The sequence below is a fragment of the Opisthocomus hoazin genome, chromosome 2 (assembly GCF_030867145.1).
Source record: "Opisthocomus hoazin isolate bOpiHoa1 chromosome 2, bOpiHoa1.hap1, whole genome shotgun sequence".
Classification (NCBI taxonomy): Eukaryota; Metazoa; Chordata; class Aves; order Opisthocomiformes; family Opisthocomidae; genus Opisthocomus; species Opisthocomus hoazin.
Genome location: NC_134415.1, coordinates 25,055,844 through 25,077,242, shown reverse-complemented (window position 1 = coordinate 25,077,242; position 21,399 = coordinate 25,055,844). Strand labels below are relative to the sequence as shown.

At 39.7% G+C, this 21,399-nt stretch overlaps 1 protein-coding gene across 4 annotated transcripts in view; it reads left to right on the top strand.

Annotated features, from left to right (window-relative positions):
- Positions 1-21,399, top strand: part of EML4 (EMAP like 4) — a 171,203-nt gene that overhangs the window by 113,527 nt on the left and 36,277 nt on the right. For 2 of the 4 annotated variants that reach the window (XM_075412909.1, XM_075412906.1), the window contains 4 exons: positions 1,380-1,405; positions 1,840-1,872; positions 14,829-14,952; positions 20,000-20,149. In XM_075412909.1, the coding sequence (XP_075269024.1) occupies positions 1,380-1,405; positions 1,840-1,872; positions 14,829-14,952; positions 20,000-20,149 (333 nt within the window). The remainder of the gene's footprint in view (positions 1-1,379; positions 1,406-1,839; positions 1,873-14,828; positions 14,953-19,999; positions 20,150-21,399) is intronic. The other 2 variants (XM_075412910.1, XM_075412907.1) reach the window with 1 other exon arrangement.

The window sequence follows — 21,399 nt, the reverse complement described above, 5'->3', positions numbered from 1 at the left end:
CAAGCGTTATCAATTGTAGACCATCATCTGATTGAAGACTCTATTGTATGGGTATGTATTGTTTGTGTACCTTGCTCAGGTTTATAATAAAAGCAGTATTTGCATTCAATAGCACACATTAATACTAATTTCTCACTCTCATCCTGTGTGCCCACTTTCTAAAAGAACTGGTTAGTATTGTGCAAAGGCATATTGTTATATTGCATTTATCGTTCCCAATTAAGAAACGTTGGCCTAATCTGCCTGAAGTTACCCGAGTCTTGTGAAAGGGAATAGAATTCAGCCCCTAATGTGGGCCCCAGGACAGAAATGTTTTACATATGCTTTGCGCTACTAGCCTGGGATATGAACTTTGTTTAGTAAGCTCAGTCTTTAAGCCAGCACTGAGCTGTAAATCAGTCTGATAAAGCCATAAGAAGTAAGAGGGTTCTCATGGCAGCCCATCATTCAGTGTTTTTCAAGCAAGACTGGGAGTCCAGTTTTAGTTTCGCATTTGGCAGTGTGATGAAGGGTGATTCTACCAATAGCCAGAGATGACTTTCCTCATGCATGTGCTTGACCCTTTGTCACTGTTGCAAAAATTTGACCTCCATCCAGCTGAAAATACTGGATGCCACTCATACCTTCCTGCTGAATTTCAAATGAATTCAAGAGGGGTTTTTATGCAATACATTCTCCCTTCAAGGAGTGTTATTCTGGTAAAAAGTAGCTCTGATGCTGGAAATTAGTATTTCTTCCCTCTTCACAAAAAAGGACTGAGGTTTTTTGAGGGTGGTTCATTCCTGGTTCTGGCAAGGACAGATGTCTCAACTGCACTGCTTGGAAGACTTTGTGTTGTACATCCAGTAATGCTGCATGGATCTAGTTTAAATGAATCTGCAATTTGCTTACATTTAGTCCATGTGTCTAACAGGGTTAGTTCCTAGAAAAATTTGTGTTCTTGTGTTCTGACAGCTTATTTTGACAGGTGTTAAATGCTTTGCATGCAGGTCTGAGGGTGTTTGGCAGCTTAAAACATTTCGTTATTACAAGTTTGTTCTCTCAAAATGGAACTTTCTGTGCACAAGGAATATACTGTCCATAATAAATTCTTAAAAGCTTTTTGTATTTTGTTGTTATCACAGTAATTCTTAGGAACCCTTGCCATAGGGGCAAAGACTTTAAGTTACTCAAAAGATACGATGAACTGCATAAGATAACATATAGGTAAAAATGCACTACGATGACCAAGATTAGTTATTTAGCTTCCTATACTACAGTTACACTGTACACAGAATCTGGTGAGATCGTCAAATGCAATAATGTGTAAGAACTAGATGGTATTGGCTTGATAAGCATTTCACATGTTATTAACAATATTATTTTGAATTTTTCCCCAGGCACAAAGATGTCATCGTAAGCCAAGGTAAATAAAAACATTTTTTTTTAAATACTGGATGAAGTTGAAAAGATTTGCTTTTGACTGAATAGTATTTCATGTAAATAAATACATTGGGACGTATGCTTATGAAACAGGGATATGGAGCTAAAATAGCATTAATAATTACTCCAGGTATTCATCTGACCAGAAGTTACTCGAGACCTGTATAAGGATCTTTGAAATTATGGACAAATGCCTCTTCAAGTTGGAACTTTAGGAAGGATAGAAATTTTTGGTGGGTGGTGGGAGGATTCATTTTACTTTTTTGATTATTTTCTCTGTGTGTGTGTGCATAAATAGAGAGAGGTTATGAAAACAAAAATTGAGAGTTTTGACCTGTGTGCCAGTCTTCATCCAAGCAGGTGTGAGTGAGACTTTAGAAATAGTTTTAAGATATTTTATTTCTGTCCCATAACCAGCAAAAATGTCAACTCGTGAAAAAAACAGCCAAGGTAAGAAATAAGCTATGCCCTTTGGTTGCTTTCTAATTTAGCACTCTCACGAATCTTTTATTTGGCTTTTCACCATCAAAGAACATCAGTGGGTGATTTCTTAAAAAATATGAGCATTTAAATAAATATTTCAGCCTTCTTATGGAAATGTATATGCATATGCACATTGCAAACTATGTGAGAATTATTTGGGAGTAGTCTAAAATTAATTACTACATGCATAATTTCGTGAGAGAGGAATGTGTGTTCAAATAAGATTCTAGAAGTCTTGCATTGTTGCCTGCGATACCAGAATATTAAGAACTGCCAACTAAAAGATTTGTTTTATCTCAGCTTTCTGTCTTGCCAATATTACCACATATACATGCTGATTAGACGAGAACAGAGACTGAAGGTTTTAATATAGTCTCCTAAAATGAAAAATGAGTCTCTTCTAAAGTGTATGCCTTTACACTAATGAATCTTGTGTTATGTGGCTATCTGCTGCTGCTGGCTTGTTCAGACAGGAAAAGGAGCCGTCTATCTGAACATGGTGGGATGTGACAACGAAAGAAATCCACTTCTTGAGTCACACAACTACTCTGCTTTGATGTCCTGCAAACTGTACTGAAGCATGCAGTTTCAAAACTAAAGCATGTAATCCAAGTGCATGCTGTACACAACATATATCTATCTACAGAGGTTCTGTCTCATGCTTTTTTGCTGCTAATTAACAAATCTGTAGTCTCCAAATTCTGTGCTGTAAGCGAGATTACATTATACACAGTTTAATTACTTTTGATCTCCTCTGGATTTTTCTTTCAAAAAGAAAAAAAACACTCAGATTTTTTGGAAGTTAATATATGAGTTGTTGTAATGAAAGCAAAATCAACTTGAATCCAAATGCTTTATCTTTTTCTAATTCATAGAGAAATTACACATTTAAAAATACTCTAAATTGCTTCTTACCAAAAGCATCCTTCAAAGAAAGTAGGGGTGAAAGCATGTGCATAAGCATCAGGAACAAGGAAGAAATGTTTCTGTATGACAGGTTGCTTAACACCAGCTGTGGAACAGTACATACGTACAGCAATGGTTAGTGTAAAAAGAAAACTAATCAATAGTGTCCAGACCAGCTGCAATTTAACTTTACAAGAATTAAATAAAACTTATATTAAAAATACCCTTTCTACCAAACACAACTTTTCACAAAACCAAGTTGCATACAGCTAAAATACCTTCAATACTAATTCTTTCCTTACATTGTGCTTCTACAATTCTACGTGTTCTGCCAAGAATGGGCCGTACTTCGGTTGTCTCGCCTTGGTAGCTGTAACTTACATGGCCTCGATGCGTGCCCTGCTGTCTGTTGTGTTACTCTGCGGATGATGTGAGCTGTCACTGAGTGGTGAATGGATGCCTTCCGTGTGCGTCACGCCTTAGTCTGTTCTGAGCCCAACTGGAATGAGAGAGAAATATGATGCAGATGACAGTGGTCATGTATATGGAAGATGAGGAGAAAATCTTGTCATCGAAAATGCATGTACTAACATTATAAACACAGTGGCAAAACATCATTCTGCCTTTAACATGGATAAAGTTGTAATTAGCAGGATTCAGCCTACAAAGATATTTTTTTGTTGTTGTTGTTGTATGGACCAATGAGTGTATTTTTTGACAGTTTGTAGAGTATGCGTCTCTGTGTGTGTGTGTAAGGCTGTGTTAGGTTTTGTGCTGTGTTTACTGCCACAGAAGTAAACTACCTGTTAGTAACTGTAGTTGCAGAGGGTCCCCCCATCCTTTCCAGTATAAGCTTGGCCGTACTCAACCAGTTCTCTCTAGTGCAACGTCCTGTTCAGGGCAGGTGACTTCAGCCTGGTTTGTACATGACAGTTGCCGCATAAATAAACTGATTTCCAGCTGGCACCTTGACCCAACTGTTTAGAAAGTTGAAGAGTTGCACAGACAGTTAACATGGTTTCTGGAGGTAAATCCCAAGCAGCTGGACAGAGTTGTCTTGGGCAGGGTGGGATGAGGGGTAGCCTTTGCGCATGCTTTTTGTGAAGGACCTTCCTGCTCTGCAACGCAAAGGCGTGGAAAGCTATAGCTGCTTTAATGCTCCTTTGTGGCTTGCCAGCCTTTGCCTCTCGAGGCAAGCAGTCTCCAGCACGGTGTTAATGAAGTTGCAGCAGCTCCCCTGGGCTGCTCGTTTCACGAGGCTGTATGTGCAACACTGCGTGCGCCCACGGCACACACCTCCCACGCCAGCGATGGTGTCGATGCGCTTCCTAGAAATTGGGAGGGGGACACACATGACTCTTAGGAAGACTGCTGCTGTGCAAACTGTCGAGCTTCAAAGCGAATCTATGCAAAAATACTTCAGTGTCTTTACACAGACATAGAATAGGTTTGGAAGCAGTGAAATTGCAAACTGTCATAGCAGAAGGTGTTTGCATGGGATAATACGATGGAAGGTGACAATTCTGTGTCACTTTGAACATCGTGGAATCACTTGTGTTTCATTTTCTGATTCAGCTATTAAAGAAACTGCTTTGAAATATGTCACTGTAGTGCAATACCACAAAAATGTAGAGAAATGTGGTTTTGCACATTTAGTTCTTGGAATCTTATTTTTGTAGCAGCAGATGTTAGTGCAGTATTGTCTGTGTTGTGACCATCTGTGCGTGTTCGTTGTGATTTCTACTGATAGTATGTATTAGCTGTAAAAGTGAAAGACTTGAGGAGCAAGTGGGGATTAATCTTAGATGAGCTTCCATAGTGAAGGGCATTGGCTTCAATGTGGAGTGCCCCAGAGCTTACGCTGCAGGTATCGCATGGGAATGTCAGCAAGACCCGGGCACTTCTCTCCTCCTGCCAGCAGCAGTGCGGGGAGCTGCAGCCTGCAGCGGCCTTGCAGTTGGTCACTGGAGTTTGCTCTGTTCAGCACCATGCCGAGGCCAGGCATGCTACCAGTGTTGGTCATGTGCCAGCTATCTCAATACCCAGTTTTGCTCCCTCAGTGCTTTTATCGTTCTTTCTTGCATTGAGTTGCACCTGCTGCCCATTAAGGTTAGGCCTGAGCTTTATGCATCTGGGTGTGTGCTGAAGCAGAGGTAATACAGACAGGAATGCTTTGGTGATGCCAGTCCGATGAGGGAAGTATTATACGCACTTCCATACGTTTGCTGAAGAGGTTTTGGAGTTTAGGGTTTTCAGCTGATCTTTGAACATCTGTTTATTTATCCTTGCAAACCAGGACAATCTTTGTACAATGAAATCCAGTACTAAGGAGGTATTAAAATTCTGTGAAAATCCAATAAAGCTGTGGGTAAAATGATCAGGTGCTTACTACAGCCTGAAAAGGACACCAGCTAAAGTTATTCTTTTAAATTCTTTACCAGCAGGTGTTTATAATTGCCTGTAAAAGCCATCTTGCTTTTCACTTCAGCAGAGACATTTTTGAAGTATTAATCACAAAGCGTTCATATTTTTATACCCAGAAGTTAAATACCTGGGTTATTTTATGATAAAAGGTAATTTTTTTTTCACTGAAAGTCCATGTTTGAGTTTGGTTCTCAGTGGTAGCAGCTCTGTATATGAATCACTTGTTCACTTATTATAAAGTAATAAGAGACACTTAGACTTTTTTGGATGGCAATAAAAACCATATGTGAAAGAATTAATGAGAAACATTCACTGCATTCCTAAGTTTGTTTCTTTTTAGATTGTTCTTTATTAGTTTCCAGTACTTTTTCTTCTGTTAGTTCTTGCTTCACAGAACGGGGCAATCATGAAGCACACTATGGAGAAATTTGCCCTGCTGACAATGTGTCTTGTCCACTGAGAGTGCAAAATTCAGTAACATCCTTGGATCAGTTTTTTCAGCAGACACAGATTTTTTGTCAGACGCTTATTGAAGGTGTTCACGTACCTGAGGGCAGATGGAGACAGTCTGTCTCATTATTATTGGGCTGCTTGCTCACATTCAGGCACAGTGCATATTATTAAAAACCATAGACACTGTCAGAAAAACAAAATGATATTTGGATGTTTTTACCATTGATTCTTGGTGGTCAGGATTTTATTATTTAAGGAGGAAGCATTTAGATACAGTCTTATTGAGTTTGTTTGTGTCCAGTGCTCGTTTTGAATCCTTTTGTTTTTTTAATAAAAAGAGTTTAGTATTCAGCTTGAATTATTTTAATACAAATAGTGACAGTTGTTAATACCTAGATTCTTCATGTCACTTGGTACATGCAAAAACAGGATTTTAACTGTGATATAAAGTTATATGTAATTAATAACCAAAGATCTATTAAGAAATCACAAAGCAAAGCTGTAAAATCATTCCAAACCAAAGCAAATCTCTTGTGTCATGTTCTTTTTTCGACTGTGTGGTTTGCATTGCACCAGTGCTCAATAGCAACAGAGCATGTCCGCTTGTCACGTTCAGCAAGCATTAACACATAGCTTAGGGTGAGAGATGGCAGACCTGCAGTTGCATTTTAATTCCAATGTAACTCAAAATGTAATGGTCTGGGCATGGTGGCTGGATTTGGTTGTATTCGTCTCTGTGCTGTTAGCACTGGTTTAAATTAGAAACAGGCTTCTAAGCCTTTGTCCCTCAGGTTAGTGGTCCTACAGAGTTCTTGGACACAGGCCTGAAAGCAGAAAGCTTGTGGGAAAGAAGCTATTTGTAGTATTAAAAAGCATAACTTCACTGGTCAAGCAACTAGAAGGTGAAGACAGATTAATAAATGTACTCTGGATGTGGTAGTTTATTGTATGTTATTAAAGAGTTCTGTTTGGCCAAGCTAGTTGGAGTCTTCTGGCGTTTTTCATTTGCTTGTAATTCACTTTAAGGGTAAGATTCAGATGCTTAAAACAAGTAGAACTGAGCTGAGGGATTTGATGCATCGGTCCATGTTGCTCTTTCAAACTAGATGGGGTGGGACCAACTGAAAAATACTAATAATTTGCAAGGTAAGACTATTGTGATGATTCACAGAATCACAGAATGGTAGGGGTTGGAAGGGACCTCTGGGGATCATCTAGTCCAACCCCCCTGCCAAAGCACATTCGCCTAGAGCAGGCTGCACAGGACCATGTCCAGGCGGGCTTTGAATATCTCTGGAGATGGAGACTCCAGCACCTCCCTGGGCAGCCTGTTCCAGTTCTCTGTCACCCTCAGAGTGAAGAGGTTCTTCCTCGTGTTCAGGTGGAACTTCCTATGCTTCAGTTTGTGCCCGTTGCCCCTTGTCCTGTCGCTGGGCACCACTGAAAAGAGTCTGGCCTCATCCTCTTGACACCCACCCTGAAGATATTTATGGGCATTTAGAAGGTCCCCTCTCAGCCTTCTCTTCTTCAGGCTGAACAAACCCAGCTCCCTCAGCCTTTCCTCGGAGAGAAACTCCAGTCCCCTCACCATCCTTGTAGCCCTCCTCTGGACTCTCTCCAGTAGTTCCTTGTCTTTCCTGAACTGGGGAGGCCTTACTCCTTAACAATTAAACGTACAACCGTATAGACAAACAGATAATTTTGGTTTTTATTCACTATTATCTGCCCTATGTGAGTGTATGTGCGTGTATAAAATCTATTGCATGCTCATTAGACTTCCTATAATGTGTACACTTGCTAGCTGAAGAGCAGTTAACTACAGTACAGACTTGCGGGGCTACCTCAGGGTCTGTCTAAATAATAATGAATTAATGAATAATGTGAAAGAAAATAACGTTCTTCTAGTATTTTGTCAGTTTTGTTGACAAAATCAGTAATTGAGGATGAGGGCGTCTCATATGCTGCTAGGAAACTACTGTGTGTTCCTTGACAATTTCATTTTGAGGCATGTTTTTTGGAAACCAAGAGGATTTTGGTTTTGTTATGTCACTGTCTTCAAATTTCTGAAGGATCTGAACAGTAGCTTTCATGTCTCCTGAATTGCTTTTCTCTGTAGATACTTCTTAGTTAATCTGCAAAGACTTCTTTGATATTTTTTCTTCTCCTTTCAGTTCCTGTTATTTTTATTATTTTTCTCTGAGAACCATCCTTATTACCCTAAGAATGTGATTCACAGAAAGTAGTAAATTGCTTAAGTGTCATTGCATGAGTTTCTGTGCTGACTTAGTGGAAGCGCTAATTTCAGCCTTTTGGATGGTTTGTATTGCCATATCTGTGCTGGCTGTTATCACCGGCAGTGTTTTGCGTTGGTCTTACCTTCCAGCTTGCTTTCCCTGAATTGCTGGGTTTTGAACTTTCTTTCAAGACCAATTTAATAGGCGTGGTTTGAGGTTGAATTTTGCTGTAACTTTTGTGCTGCTTTTTCTTTGTTGTTGTTTTTTCTCTTTCTGTTGTATAAGATCCGATTAAAAGATTATTAATGGTAACCTCTCTATGATACAAGGAGGCTTTGATGAAAATTTTCAGCCACTGTCTACTGTTTGTCTACAATTTTTTATTTGCCTGTAGTTTTAGTCCTGGATTCTTGGTGTTGCATGCCTTACCAACAGTTTCTGTGCATGCAAGGTAAGTACGCTGGCTTACAGTGACTGTCAGGGAAGAAGATGCACGTGTTTCCTTGCAGATCAGACAGACTTATAGGGTTCCCTCTCAGCAGCAGCACCTTATTTCACTGACATTGCTCTAGCAGGCTATAAATTTTCAAAGAACCCACAGTAGATGCTCTGGTTGCTAACATCTGCGTGCAGCCTGCTGGGACCTATTTGACCTAGTGTTTAAACTAATGAACTTAACACAGGAAAGTAGGAGCACGGATGAAATTTCACTGGTGACGTGAAGCTGAGAGACCAAACAGATACAGTGGAAGCTGAGATTTTAATACAGTAAGACCTAGATGTTCCTGAGGCCTGGAGTAGTAGAAGACAAAATTATATTATTCAAAGTGCAAGATCACAAATGCAGGAGTTGCTAGCAAAGTTTTGGCTGTAAGCACGTTGTCTACCAGAATTAAATGGTGAGGAAAAACATGCTTGTTAGTCACATGAAGATTGAACCACTGACTTACGAAAACACAAAGGCAATCCCAGGATGTATCAGAAGTAATTCTAATGGAGATGTGCAGCCTTCTGGAAAATGTTAAGGCATCAAAACCCTGATGGGTCCTCCTCTATAACACTGCATATAGTTACAGCCACCCACAATCATAAAAGGTAAATTTTGTGGTGGTGTGGACACAGACTGAAACCTTATCACGCAAAAAGAGAGTTAAATAGCGGGGTGTTTTTATTTTTGCAAAATGAATGCTAGGAGGGGGAAGAGCATGACTGCAGTTTTCATGCTCACCTGATGCGCTTTCAGACAGCAGATGGACAGACCTCTGCTGAAGTTAACAGCCACGCTGTCACACGCACAAAAAGCAACCAACCTGGCCATGTTTTACTGTCTCCTGGGAGCTGAGAGGCTGTGATGTTCTTCTGGCTCCTGGCATGGGTTTGCAGAGCCTCATGGCTGATCAGCGCTCGGATCCACCTTCAGGTGGGCCCTCGCCAAGTCGCTGGGCTTTGTCTTTGTGCCACTGTCCCTGAGCGCTGTTTTGTGTCCCTTCAGATGACTGGGGCTGTGGTATAGTCAGATCAAGTGTTTCTGCATCTTTGGGGCTGAGTTAGTAATTTCCCCAGACCCCTGGGGATCCCACAGAGTGCTGGGATCTGCATGGAGTTTGCTTGGGTCTGGCACACCCAGAGGGCTCCCATATGAGGCTAATGAGCCTGAGCCTATCCTGGGAGCAAAAATTGGGAGTGCTGGTCCTGTGTCCCCTGGCACTTGTGCAAAGAGATTGTTGAGGCTCCAGAGGCGAATTATTACGGAGCCAAGCAGAGTCTGGCAGAGGCTGTGAATTTGAACTCAAAGCTGCACAAAAGCAGCTACAGCTGTTCCCAGCACAGAGCTGGCCCCTGAAGCCAGAGTACTGATGCTGCCTTTTGTAGCAACCCTGGGCGAGAGCTGTTCCTTTTTGTGTCGCATGGACAATCCCCGGCAACTGGGTGTGCTATCTACAGAGCTTCAGCTGTACTTTTAGGTTGATTTGATCCATACTTCAGTTGCAGATTAGTCAGATTAATTAATTTAGCAAGCCCCAAGGTCCTTTCAGATATCTCCTCCTGTCCCATCCTTGGCCCCTCTCTGCTTCTGCACAGTGGGTAGTGGGGTCTGAACATCTGTTTATATGGGGTAGACAATTTTTACTTCCATCCCTGTTTGCAGGCTGGTAGGTACCAGAATTGTTGGGGGGTGGGGGCGGGAGGTGTCCCTACTCTTAAAACTTCTGACTTTATCTCCCCTTACCTACGTCTGTTATGACGTGACCAAGGCTCTTTTCTTTCAAGCAAGTGAGGAGAAAAAAGTCTTGACATGCTGCTTTGTACCTGGAAATAGTGAGAATGCAGGAAACAAACAGATAGTCTGATGCGCTTGAGCATTCAGTTGAGCCAGTGTGCTATGAAAGAGTTAAATCACTGGTTTTCTGAACTTGCAAATACAAGTATTTGGCCTCAGGCAATTAGATGCTGTTTGAGAATGGTTTTGTTGATATGCTGCCATCCTCTCTAGTATTTAAAAAGATTTTTACATTAATATTATATCTGCCCTGCAGGTTATTCTGACAAAAGGATATTTACAGTCTTAGACAAAAATCTTTCAGTGGTTTGTCTGTTTTTTTTTTTTTTTTTTAATCCTTCCTCTTCTGTAGGGAGAGGCTTAATCAAGTTATACCTAGCCTGTGTGTCTCTAACAAGTGTGTTAAATATGTGTCTTCAAAGGTAATCTTGAATAACATGCAGCCAGCTAATAAAAACAAAAAAATGTTCTTTCTTTGATGGGGAAGTTCAGAGAGCTAATTTGTATCTGAATGCCCTGTAGATAATCTTTTCCCTGAGCTCCAGCAGAGCCTCTGCTTTTCTGGCCAAAGACCTGACTGAATTCCTCTTGGGCTCTTCATCTCTCTGTCTGCAGAGTCCGACAGGTGCGACTGCCTCCCTCCATTTGAATCTCAGTTGCAGCCTGTCTTGACTGATCTAAGCAGTGGTGAGAAATTTGATCCTAAATTTCTGGTGTCATTTTGCATTGATCTTGTGGAAACAGAATTGCCAAGCACAGTGTAAAATCAAAAATTTGACTTGTACAAATGAATGGTCTTTTCTAAATACCCTCAGGCTATGCTGTGCTTTAATTTATAAGAGTGTGAGCACCAGATTTTAATAGAAAGGTCATTATTCATGTGTTACTGTTGGTTTTGGCCAGTGTTATTTTATCTCTGTAAAATACATACTATAAAAAACTATTTTGGTGGAAAATTAGACATGTTACTAGTTTGGAGTAATTATCTAAACACTTGTGTCAAACTAGTGACAACATTGATCTTTAGCTTTTCTCAGCAATGCGATTAAGCAATGCACATTTGGTAAAATAACTATTGTTTCTAATATAGCTGCTGGGAAGTTATTTTCTTTGTTCTCTGGTATCTGATCTGAGGCAAGTTTTCTACTCTTATCAGTGGATGGACTCACAGGGTTCTTGTTCAGAGGAGTTGTATTTGTTTTAGAAAGAAGCAGGACAACTGTTTTTCATCTTCTTGGTATTTGTTCCTTTGACACCAGACTTAAATGGCTCAACTTTCATTGTATTGATACTCTAAATATGGAAAAATATTTACAAATGTATTAGTTTTACATTGCTCAATTATTACCATTTCTATTTAGGAATTATTTTTTGAGCCTGTGTGGGTTTTTACATTAGCTTTTAGTTGTATTTGAACTGTCATAGGATAATTCCCTTGTCTTGCCTCCAGTGGAGAATAAACCTGCCATCGGGCTCAAAAGCGACACATTCAGGTAAAATGAATTCTTGATCTCAGAAGGTTGACTTGAACACACTAGAAGTGGAAAAAGAGTCACACTGTCGTCTTTTAATGTGGGAACTTGGTAAATTTGATAAAATGTGGTCTGTTCCATCAAACAATTAAAAATAAGTTGATAAAAGTGTTAAGCATCAAGAGTGTTAAGCATCATCTCAACACACAATAGTGTGTTGAGAAGAAAACCAAAAAAGTATTTCACAAATTGAACCGTATGTGTTGTGAAATCTTCAAAGCGAGTATCACGCACGTAGTAGAATACTTTTAACTAGCTTAAGTTCAGGTACATGGATTCATTGACCTAGTTAAGTTTGAGCAATCCTGTGACAAGTGATGTTAAAACCACACAAGCTCATGGGTAGTTCTTTCTCTGGCTGTAGGAGTTACTGAATATATTATATGATTTGGTCATCATAGATTTTTCCTGTCTGTGTCAGTGCCGTCCAAGTCATTGGCATGTGCTAGGTTCCTCAATTCTGCATTCAAAGCTAGTGCTTTCCAGTGTTTTCAGAGCTGGGGTGGTATTCCACAGAATTTCACACAACCGATAAAAATCCTCTGTGATCAGAAATACTTCTTTTAAATAACCTAGAACATTCACCACTTTGCTTCATTAGACTGATGATTGTCAGTCTTCCAGCTTGTCTAGCTGTAGAAGAAAGACCTAGTGTGTCAAGAATTCATTTCCAAACTTTGTGCAAGACTGGTTTATGTCTTTAGTGGATGAAAATAGTTACAGATTTTGTCTCTTGCATTCTCTTCTGACTGCAGTGATATCGAATATGTTTCTGCAGTCTGTATTGTAGGGGTGTTTCAAATTCAGAGAAGGGTAGAGACCCTGGCTTGAGGTTGGTCTTGCTCACAGCTTCGATTATTTCTTGATCTTTGCATCTTCTAAAATATTTCTTTAAGCAAGAGGCTGTTTTGGAGTCGACGTTGCTTCTGCTGTCATTGAAATTACCTGCTTTTCCTTGCCTTCTTAGATCTCCAAGTTTGACTTGAGCTGTTAAGCTGTAATTTTGTGGGAATAAGTCTGAGTTTCTCCTGATTTTGATTTTAGTTGTTTTAGGGAATGCAAAATGTAGATGGCATGTTCATGCAGTCTGAGTAATAATTTTACACTTAATTGGGGAATATTTACAAGCGTTCCCTGGGCATTTATGGGAAGCCTGTCTCATGTTTGTCTGTTGAAAGACGAAAGTAACTGTTTAAAGATCTTGATTTTATAGTTCAATATTGATTGCATCAAATGCAATGAGAGATTTCTTAATACTATATTGGTAATTCATAGCTATGCTTCTACTCCAGTCCTACTCAACTATTTACATTTTGGTTTGAAACTTTGGGTTCCCTCTGTCTGCTGTGATTTTCAAATTACTACTCATAAAAATAGCAGAGTTCCAGATTCACTGCAGAATATTATATTACTTTGGGTTTGTGATACTAGTTGCATTAACAATGGATATTAACTGCTAAAGAAGTTGGAGCGATAACAAGTTACCGTTTCATTGATGCAAAATCAGTGAAATTTGTGGATCTTTGTCATTAGTGCTTTTCAAAATGAAATTCCTGTGTCAGCAATGTTGGAGGCTGGCATTAATCCTTGTGGATTTGAGGCCTGATTTAACCATAGTTTAACAGCATTTCAGTGCTGGTTTTGCTGTGTTGGTGGGGTATAAATGCTTTTCAAAGCCTCCATGGGCTTTTCTGTCCTTCTGAAGTTAGAAAATTATTATTGTTGTAGTGTGGAGGGAAGACTCCTGTAGAGCACCTGATATACTAGTTGCAATCATGTATTCATTAAATCCGGATGACTTACCTTCCAACGACTAGCTAATGTGTTTGACCAAGCCACTCAGCTACTCTGTAATTAATTGTCTCTGCTGGAAAATAATCTCGTGTTCCTTGAAAAGGAACTCCTGAACACTTGTGAAGTGCTCAGATGCCCCAACAGACATACGCATGTATTTTGTCACAGCTATAGACAGTATTGCAGCTGGAGTTATTAGGAGCTGTTGCTTCTTTCCATTATTGAGGATGTGAAGCAATATGCAGTAGCATGCAATTGGAATGGTTTCAATAAATTAATAATTCAGGCTAGTGTGTTTGTTTGCAATGATATGTAGTTTCAGGTGATATTCCTCAGCAAAGCTTTTGACACATGTTCCTGCAGTGTCCTTGTGTCTTAGCTGGGCTGTTACAGTTTGGGTGGCTGGGCAGCTGCGTGGGTAGAAGAACCAGTTGGATGGTTGGCCTCAGAGGGCCGTGGTTAATGGGTCGTGCTCTGCCTGCTGGCCAGTAGGTAGCAAGTGAAGTCTGCAGGGGTCTGTGCTGAACCTGTCCTGTTTAACATCTTTAGCAACGACCCGGGGCAGGCAACAGTGTAGTGTTGCAAATGACAGCAGACCAGGGGGCCCAGCTGATATGCTGGAGGGTAGAGCTTCGAACCAGGGGTACCTGGGCGGGTTGGAGGGGTGGGTCTGCAGGAAACACACAAAATTAAGCGAGGACAAATGCCAAGGCCTGCACCTGGGGGCAAGAAGAGCCCGTGGCAGGGATGCAGGCTGGGGACAGAGGGGCTGCAGGGAGCAGCTCTGTGGGAAAGGCCCTGGGGGTGCTGACAGACAGCCAGGTGCCAAGAAGTTGTGCCATCTCCATCCTTGGAAGTTTTCAAGACCACACCAGACAAAACCCTGAGCAACCTAGTCTCACCTCGCAGCTGACCCTGCTTTGAGCCAGAGGTTGGACTTAAAGACTTCCTGAGGTCCACTTCAACCTGAAATACCTTATTCTGCGATTCTGACTACTTCGTTATTCAATTTCAGATTGTAATTTGAAATTTGCCTGTTATTTAATTTGCATGTCTAAAATGTTACATGCCCAGTCTGTTCTATCACAAGTTCAACTAACACTTACTGTGTGTGTGTTTTAGTGTTCCGTTTAAAAAAAAAAAAAAAATTTAAATCTGGGCCTTTACCAAGCTTTCATTTCAAAAATAGTTGTTATATCGCAAGTGTTATTTGCATCCCTGTGCTTATTACTTGTTTCTTTTGTACTTATTTCTTGTGTAAACTTGCCATAGGACTAATATACTTTTTTGTTTCAACAGAGGGAGAATATATCAAGATGTTCATGCGGGGTCGACCAATCACAATGTTCATTCCTTCTGATGTAGAAAACTACGATGATATTAGGACAGAGCTGCCTCCTGAAAAGTTAAAACTGGAGTGGGTGTATCCTTGATATCAGTAACTACTTGCAGTTCCATTTTTGTCTTGTCTTGCCTTTTTTTTCGTTTAGAATCTGGTCTTGTGCCTTCTCTGTTCAGAGATAAAAATTACTTTTAAGCAGGGAAAAAAAGTTCAGTTTAATATAACAATTAAAATGGTTTGTAGCCACTTTATAGTGTGGCTTTAGGCTGCAAAATAAATAGGCACGCAAAAGCTGTACTTTTTATTTGTTTGTTTTTCTGTTGAAACTAACTGCAATTTTAGTGTGAAAGTAAGTGTTTTCGGAAAGTTACTGAGTTTGAAAAATCTCCCCCTCCGCACCCCCACTATATTAATGTAGGCTTTGTGTTCAGGAACATTGTTAGTTTTCAATCTGTGTTCATTTTTAGGAGCTTTTAGAGCTATGGAAGATCTTGAATAAGATCCAGAATTTCTCTTTGTCCTTACCTTTCGAGCGAGGATTGCAGAAGCAGCCATCTGCAGAGTTCTTTGCACTACTTCTGTGTTTCAGCTCCTAAGCGAAGGGGTTCACTTCTTAGAGAATAATATATGTTAAATGTAACTATCATGTGAAGGATGGAGTTAGTTCATGTGTGGCTGAAAACACTTCTCCAGGCTTAGTAGATCAGATGTTAAGTTCATTATAAGAGATGTGCATCTGCACAAGTTTGGGTCTTCCTGTCACTCCCTGCCATCGCTGCAGATTCCTCCAGTAAGCTGTGATTGTATAATTAAGTTTCTTAATACTTCAGTTAAATAACATGTCTAGGCAGCACTTGAGTTGGTGTTATAATCTCAAGTTTGATCCTTCTGATGTTGCTGAAAGCAGGAAGATTTTTAGGAATGTTGATGATACACTGTCGTATGTCAGGGTATGTACAGACAGAGGCTGCCTGTACCCCTCAGCATATCTGTCAGTGATTAAGGTATACGTGTATTTGAAGTCACCCCTTGTTACTTACTTTTAGGAAGGAAGATTTCTCTATTCTGCTTTTATTAACTAATAGATGTTTGAAACAAATAATGTTGGGTATTGGGTTATGAAGAGCAGCTGTGAAGCTCATGTCCTCTGAACTATTCAGTGACACTGTGGAAGCTTAGACTAGAAAGGAGGGAAAGTTTTGCATTAAAAGCCTGACTGGAAGAAAAATGGAGCTCTTATTCATGCTTTGCAAAGTTGTGGTGCCCAGCTTTCCTGTTGTCACAGCTCTTGGGTGCTGGTGCTGGTACTCGTATGACTGTGGAGTGAATTTGGTCACTGATCTAGCTGGAATGTAATCTTTTTTTGTGGCGTTAACTTTCGGCAGGATCAACTGATTATTTTGATTTGCCCCACAAACATGCAAGGGCTAGAACTAGCATACTGGAGGAAGATCAGATCTACTTTTCCAGCAGCAGTGAGGAGTTTGGACTGATGAAAACTGATCATGAAATCACAGTCTCACTTAAGTAGGTGGAAATCCCAGTGTGGACACACTATTTAATGTACAAGGACCTTAAGTTCAGGTTAAACCAGTTTCCTGCTGAGGGCTAATTAAAGTGAAATAAATCTAGTCTAAACAGACTGACCATATGTTTTTGGAATCTGTTTAAGGAAATGTCATCCTAAATCACACCAGTATATTTTTGAGCGTAGGGTATCTTTTGGATACAGTGGTGAAGAAAGCAATGAGGAAAAGGTAATAAAATTTGAGGGCTTAATATTTTTCCCTGTGAAGTTGCACAAAATTGCTCTTCAGTTTTGGTGACAGGAAGATAACAGCAGCAGAACATCTTGTACTTCATGCACAGGTTTAGCAAGGGGAAGAAATCTGCAAGTCAGCCCTAACTTCCAAATATGATGACAAACTGAAGGCCGCACATCTTATTAAAAAGGGACAGTGATTGACAGAATATTTTAGTAATGTCAGTGTTTTGCAGCTGAAAGGTCAGTTGAGTGTTGAATTGTTCAGTCTATAAGTTTTGTTTTGAATGCGTTTAGTTCTTCTGCCTTCTGGATGATTGATTGTTTATCATTGGGTTTTTCTTTGTTATTGCTGTTTTGGAAGATGCTGATCAGCTATGAGCAAGACAAGAACAGAAGGGTTCTTGTTGTGGGTTTTTTGTTTGGGTTTTTTATTTTTATTGTTGGTTGGTTTGGGAGGGGGGTGTCCTGTTTAGATGAACTGTGTCCTGAAGGTATATTCAACTACTGATACCCAGTACTGTAGATTCAACAGAAGACACTTAGCTTTTGTCTGCCCTGCAGATTACTGTCAATTGAAGAAATACCTAAGCTGCTTGGCAAGATACAGTAGCTCATGGGGAAGTCTGAGCTCTTCACTGGCCTCCTGAGTGATCTAATGTCAACTTTGTGGTGCAATCTTCCTTACTGCACTTCAGAACTGGTTAAAGCGTATCTGGCATTCTGAGTAATAGCAAAATGGGCTTATTTAGCAGCTACAGAGGTCACAGTCAGTGCTGCTGTTGACAGGCAGTGACTTTACAGACTCTTTATTCCAATGTACAGTAGCTCAGTTTCTGGAGGGTATTATAGGATTATTTTTAGCACTGGTGCTCTTCTTTCTAAGAATAATTGAAGTCAGTGGTAGATATACTGTTGAATTGGGGTGTACAGTGGATCACTTTTGATGAGGGCCATGGCTATTCTCAGCCAATTAAAAACAAAAAAAACCCCAAACTAGAAGCTTTTAAGCATATCAAATTTTGTGACAAAACAGTCCTTGTAATTGGTGAGAAATATTCAGAATATGAAGAATTTCCCTGGTTGAAAGATCCATCTGATTGAAAGATTAATATTGAAATTTAGTGGAAATTAAGCTTCAAAGTTGTCACCCCTTTTTCTATAGAGAGTGACTCACTTATTGTATTAACATATCTGCTGCTTTGTTCTGAGTGTGTGGAGAAGGAAAGAAGTGCTGTGGAGCAACAACTCCTCTCAGTTTCTCTGAAGATAGTCTGGGATGGAGAACGAAGAAAGCAAAAAATTTATCCTAAGAAACAGGTTGTTCCTTTACATGCTCGTAAAAAACAAGTTCCTAGAAAATGCAGCTGCTCTGTGGTACTTTATTACGTAGGAGGGGTAAAGGAAAGGAATGGACTGAGAAAACGTGACCCTGTTTTGCAGCCTCTTGAATGCCAGAGCTCGAAGGTGGGTGCCAAAATACTTAGCATTAGCTTTGTATAGTAGACATCTGCTGTGGAAAGCGTTTGTGTAAGTCATTACTACTTTTTAGGATGAATGTTCAAAGATGTCAATCTCAATAAATCCTTATCAATACAATCTCTTTTGTATACAGCAGATTAACAAGATCTGCCTTTCTCCTCTGAGAAGGCATTTAGAATAGCATTCTTCATGCTGCAGTGTATGAAAAATATTTTCATTGGTTTGTAGCCCATCGTTTTTGAAGTTCAGTGATGTGGTTGTTTTGGTTTGGTTTCTTTTTGTTCCATTAGTGTTTAAAAGAAGAAGAAAGAGAAAAAATTAGTGGGGAAGTAAGTAGTGATGAAGGAGAAGCAGAGGCATCCTTATTTTTCTGTCTTCAGCATTGTGTTGTATCAGCATTTCTCTGTATATTATTTGCTAAGCAAGCCAGTGAATAACCTCTGCTTCAGAGGAGCCATGGTGTTCTTCCGTAATAAACGAAAGACAAGCAAGATACAAATCCGTTTTCTGTACTGTTAAGGAATTTAATTGACAACTGAATGCAGTGTCCCTCTTTGAACTATTGTTTGGTTGCAGCATGTGTTTAAATTTGCGAGTTTTCCTGTGGTACAGCGATCCTGTGGTTTGATGGGAGTGCAGAAGAGGAAAGGTAGTGTGATGGGGGATTTTTGGGGCTGAGGGGGTGGCATTGGAAGGTACGTGGTGGTATTGTTGGTAGAAAGGTAGCCCTTTTCCAACAAAAAGAGGCCAGACTGTCAGCTTAGGAGGTGTCAGTTTAAATACTCCCAAACTTGGACTACTGCACCTGCTTTCATTTATGAGAAAGGGCCAGCTTCATCCATCCAACTTTCTGCATGTGGGTCTTTGACTTCCTTTTATTTACCTGATTAACTGGGATCTAAGGCTGGAATCCTTTAGCCAAAGTTGCTGAATGTATTTCGCGTATATTCCTTACTGTTGCAGATGTATTACTTGGCACTGAAGTGTGGACCTCTCTGAAATGCTGGACATAACAGGAAAATTATATTTTTTGAGGCTAAAGAGCTATGCTTAAAGTCTGAATTTTGATGTTAATAGCACATGACCCTGGGAATTGAAATACAGGCAGACAGCCACATTAATAGTCTAGATAAAGAAAACTGCACCTGTTTCAGAGAAATAACGGGTTGTAATAACATTTGATCAGGGCTAACCAAGGCTAGTTTGCAGTGTGTAAAATTTCTGAATGTCATTAGGAGTCATGCAAGTTTCCTACAAAAATCATCCCTTTTATATATTTTGGGTAGATTTGGATAGAGTATTTTTCTCTGTGTCAGTTTCCTTTTGAGTTTTGTTTGTTTTAAAAATACTCTACAACAGCCTAAAGAAATATTTCCTGAACTTGGCAGCTGCTGTGCAGAAGCTTGCCTTTTTCTGAAGGGCATTAGGAATTTTCACACGCTTGTTTTAAAAGGCCAAATGGAAGTAATACTGGTGCCTGGGGTACAGATGCATAGCTCTGCTGCTGTAAAAAATGTTAAGCCGGTACAGTGAGTCCTGCTATTACCTAATGAAACTTCACATGGAAGTTTTTAGAAGATGACAACACTGTATTTGTTTTACTTCAGTGTGCCTTATATATTTTATTTTTGACATCAATGAATGTTACTTTTTAAGAGATTTGCTTTCCTGAAGTCCAGTTGTTTCGGTTTTGTTTTGTTTTTTTAAACTGTGTTACTGAAATTGTGCTATAGTTCCAGAGTTAAAACATAAAAGGTATTTGCTGACATGAGAGCTCCCCAGGAATCCTTTAACAAACAAACAAACAAAAAAAAAAACCTTGGGATTTTTTTTGTGGTGTACAGTGATTATGAAGACCTTGACTTTAAAAAAAAATATGTATAGCTATGGGTATCGTGGAAGAGACTGTCGAGCCAATGTTTACCTCCTTCCTACCGGAGAAATTGTATATTTCATAGCATCAGTGGTGGTACTATTTAACTATGAGGAGAGAACTCAACGACACTACTTGGGTCATACAGACTGTGTGAAATGGTTAGTATATAATATTTGCATGTAAGTATGTGTGCAATAATGTAGAAATGTATTTTTTAATTCTCTCCTACTGTATGTATAAGCTCATTAATGTCATCATATTTGTAGTTATTTTCTGTTTCATTCCTCACAGTAGATTTCACTGTAGTAAACATGGCACGAATGAACGGTGCTAGAGCAGTCTGTGCTAGCTTATGGTTTCTGGCTTAAATGTAAAACAGGATATATAGACAATGCAAGAGTGCCAGATTAGAGAAAGGATCTTTGCATAGATTATTCTAAATAGATGTCCCAGAAGTTAAAAATTGCTGTCAGCCTAATTTTAAACCAGTGATTCACAGGCGGTATGGCGGAGGTGTAGTCTTAAGGGAGAATTAGAAAACTAAATGGGAAACTGAGGAATAATTTTCTCACTTTTTTTAATGGATGCCCCATCCAAGTATTAAGAATGTCTGGAATCAGAAAGATGTTTGCAAAACAAAACAAAGAAGCAGGGAAATTGAAAGCAATGTCATTGTGGGTGCAAAGGCAGTTGCTGACTTTACGATGTTGGTCTGGAGAGTAGTGCATGTAATGTAATGGTAAACATAAGCTCCCTACTGTACCGGAATGGAGAAGAGCTGCCATCTAAACCTCTTTTCTGCTGGCTCTGCTTTGATAATTGTAATTGCGTCCTGTTGGAGGAATGTAGTCAGTCTTTTGTTCTTCACTTTCATTCAGAAAGCTAGACTGAACTGTAAATGCTTTTGGTGTCCATCATTCTGACCTCTTCAGGCTCCCCCTTGCTCCTCCTTTCCTGTTTCAATGGCTTTCGTCACCTTTGTAATGTTACAGAGAAAGCAAATAAGAAGATCAATCAAAAAATCGCTAGGTCTAAGAGAATGTGTACTCTGAAATCTTTTTTTTTTTTTCACATCAGCTCCAAAGCAAAATGTGGTAAGCAAAGGCAGATTTTTACTTACACTAGTAGTGCACCATACTGGAGAACTTTGTTAGTACAATTACATCAGTAACTCCTTTCAAGTGGCAGTAATCCCTGACTCCTGGGTGCACAAGCCCTCAGCCAACTTTTCAGCTCCTTTTTTCCCCAGGTTCATGCTATCTGTATAGGTTTTATCTGTAGGTTTATGGATAAAGTATGCTGTAGTGTTTATAAATATGGCACATAACTACATGTAGGAAGTTCATCATGAGACAATGTGTATTTTGTTACAGCAGACTCCCAGTGTAGAGCAAACCTTAGATTTGTC